This window comes from Nestor notabilis, unplaced genomic scaffold (genome assembly GCF_000696875.1).
Source record: "Nestor notabilis isolate BGI_N333 unplaced genomic scaffold, ASM69687v1 scaffold3480, whole genome shotgun sequence".
NCBI classification, from domain to species: domain Eukaryota; kingdom Metazoa; phylum Chordata; class Aves; order Psittaciformes; family Psittacidae; genus Nestor; species Nestor notabilis.
Genome location: NW_009910490.1, coordinates 14,500 through 16,870, shown reverse-complemented (window position 1 = coordinate 16,870; position 2,371 = coordinate 14,500). Strand labels below are relative to the sequence as shown.

At 42.9% G+C, this 2,371-nt stretch overlaps 1 protein-coding gene across 1 annotated transcript in view; it reads left to right on the top strand.

Annotated features, from left to right (window-relative positions):
- Nucleotides 1-1,461, top strand: part of LOC104402356 (chromosome unknown open reading frame, human C12orf75) — a gene marked incomplete at its 5' end in the record, with an annotated part of 8,257 nt that extends 6,796 nt beyond the window's left edge. The window contains 3 exon segments of the mRNA XM_010010227.1: nt 542-573; nt 576-620; nt 1,421-1,461. Of these exon segments, the coding sequence (XP_010008529.1) occupies nt 542-573; nt 576-620; nt 1,421-1,425 (82 nt within the window).
- Between the last annotated feature and the right edge of the window lie 910 nt (nt 1,462-2,371).

The window sequence follows — 2,371 nt, the reverse complement described above, 5'->3', positions numbered from 1 at the left end:
AGTGACCTAATGCCCTGGTGCTGCGTCCTGCTGAGACTTTCCTCCAAGTGTGACCCTACGCAGGGGGATACAAGTCTTATTTATTAACGAGGAGAGGTCCGAGCTGCTTAACTGGTGTGCATTGTTTGTAGTGAGGTGCTTCGGTGGTTGCAGTGCCAAACATCACTATCAGATTGGCTCTCACCAGTTGGGTATATTCGGCATCTGGAAGAAGCTGGGCAGGTGGGGTTTATTGTCACAAGATAGTTTTAATGCGATTTAATGAAAAATGTCAGGAAACTGAGTAAAAAATAGCTCCTTTCACAGGCTTTGGTCCTTCCTTAAGAGTGACAGGGAGCCTCAAGGTTGTTCGGCCTGGTGCCATATTAGCATGCGTATGGCACTTAGTGGCACTTTTCCCATAGTGATGGGAAGGGAGGGCTTCTCTGTGGATACTCATGCAGAGGTGCCCTCTCCGACTATCCATGGTCTTGGTAATGCTGCTGTGGGATGTTGGCATTGTACGATTAAACTCTGATGTCTCTTTGTTTCCTTAAATCAGGAACTACGGTGGCGTCTATGTTGGCCTGCCGTCGGTGCGCCTGCCATGGTTTCCAGTCAGACAAAAGCTGCACCGAAAGGTATTGGAAGGTCGTGTATTGCATTTCTCCTGCTTTCTCAGTTTAATTTGAATCTAGTGGGATGCATTTCCTTTAAAAATCAATTATTATTCCAGACAGGCTGGCTAGCCTTGGAGCCTCTTTAGGCAGTGGGGCTATTTATAATCGTTAAAGTGATTGTGCCCATTTGTTTAAAATCTAACACACTTTTGCAGAAGGATCCTAGAGCAGATGCTGACAGTGTGGTCCATTGTCTTCTGAACAGCTTCTCCATGCTCTGAGTGCTCTGTGAATTCAAAGAAAACAAAATCCTGTTAGGACTAAGAGGCTGTGAGAGATGCTCTTGCAGAGCCATCGTGCTATTTTTAGTTTTGAAGGTGTTTACTTGCATTGTGGTGAATTCCAGTAATAACAGTTAGTAAGTGCTTGCTTTCAGATTTATTTTTGTTCTTATAAGAAACCCAGGGGAAACTGTTTCTTTTCCATGTGATATTTTTGAACAGCGGGAAAAAGCATTAGGATTATAGGTACTTAATAGACAAGTCGTAAACATATAATTATGAAATAATGAAATATTGTTTAGATTTAATACAGCAAAATACTGTTGTCAGATTCATACAGCACAGTTTAGTTACTGTGTGGTGCTTCCAAAATTTGCTACAAAACAAAAAATTGAAGAACAATAACAGTATTAACCAAAATAATAGTGGCTGCTTTTGGAATAGTAGTACCTTTGTTGCATGCTTTTTTTAAAATGGTGCTCTGAATTGGTAACACATTACAATGTTTTAACCACCTTTATTTTTTGTATTTTAATTAAGATTAGAAGGAAATAAACACATCAAGATGCAGACAGCCGGAGGTACAGTATATCTTAATTAATGTTATGTGCTCGACATGCATTTGTTGAACAGAAAGAAGGGGGCAGTGCTCCCTGTGCTGCTCTTGGGTGGTTTGGAATCACCCAGTTACTTCTCCAGCTGCAGTGTAACTCTTCTAAAGACTGGGCCAGGGGCCGGTTCTCAGTGGTGCAGACATGAACTGGAAAGTGGGTAAAGTCACCTTCTTGGTGAGAAGTGAGAAGCAAGGGAACGCTATATTACTCTGGTTGGGAATGAATAAAAATCAAATGTCCTTGTATTCACTTTCAACCACACCACAGCTAATCCCGCAGTGGTACTAAGACCTCCCATGAGAGGTGAGGTACATCAGCAGAGCACAAACCAGCATCTGTAGAGACAAAGCGTTTCCCAGAATGAGTAGCTTGCAGTTAGAGAACATCTTCTCCATTTTTGGGAGGATCTTGAGGACCAAGGTGAACTAAATAAACACTGACAAGTTTCAAGAGGGAACTGTTCTGATGTCCAGCCAGTGGGGACAAGGAAATTATAAAACTGCCAACAATTTCAGTAGAAAGCAGAATGCTTTCCTAATTTAGGTGAAGAACCAGAAATAGTTCTGGCTGGTCACAGTGCTGGAAGCAGGCCTAGTAGAGCAGAGCACTCGTACATTGATTATCTTTAATGATGTGAATGGTTAAAGCTCTATGCACTTTGCTAGGAGCACTCTTCTATAGAGAGACCTTCAGCTGGTCATCACTCCTGATTTCAGTATGTTGTGGTTTAAGCCCAGCCGGTAACTCGGAACCACGCAGCCCCTCGCTCACTCCCCCCCTTTCTTTCTTCCCCTGCTCCCGGAGGGATGGGGAGGAGAATCGGAGGAATGTAACTCCCATGGGTTGAGATAACAGCACTCCAGTAACTAAGGTATAA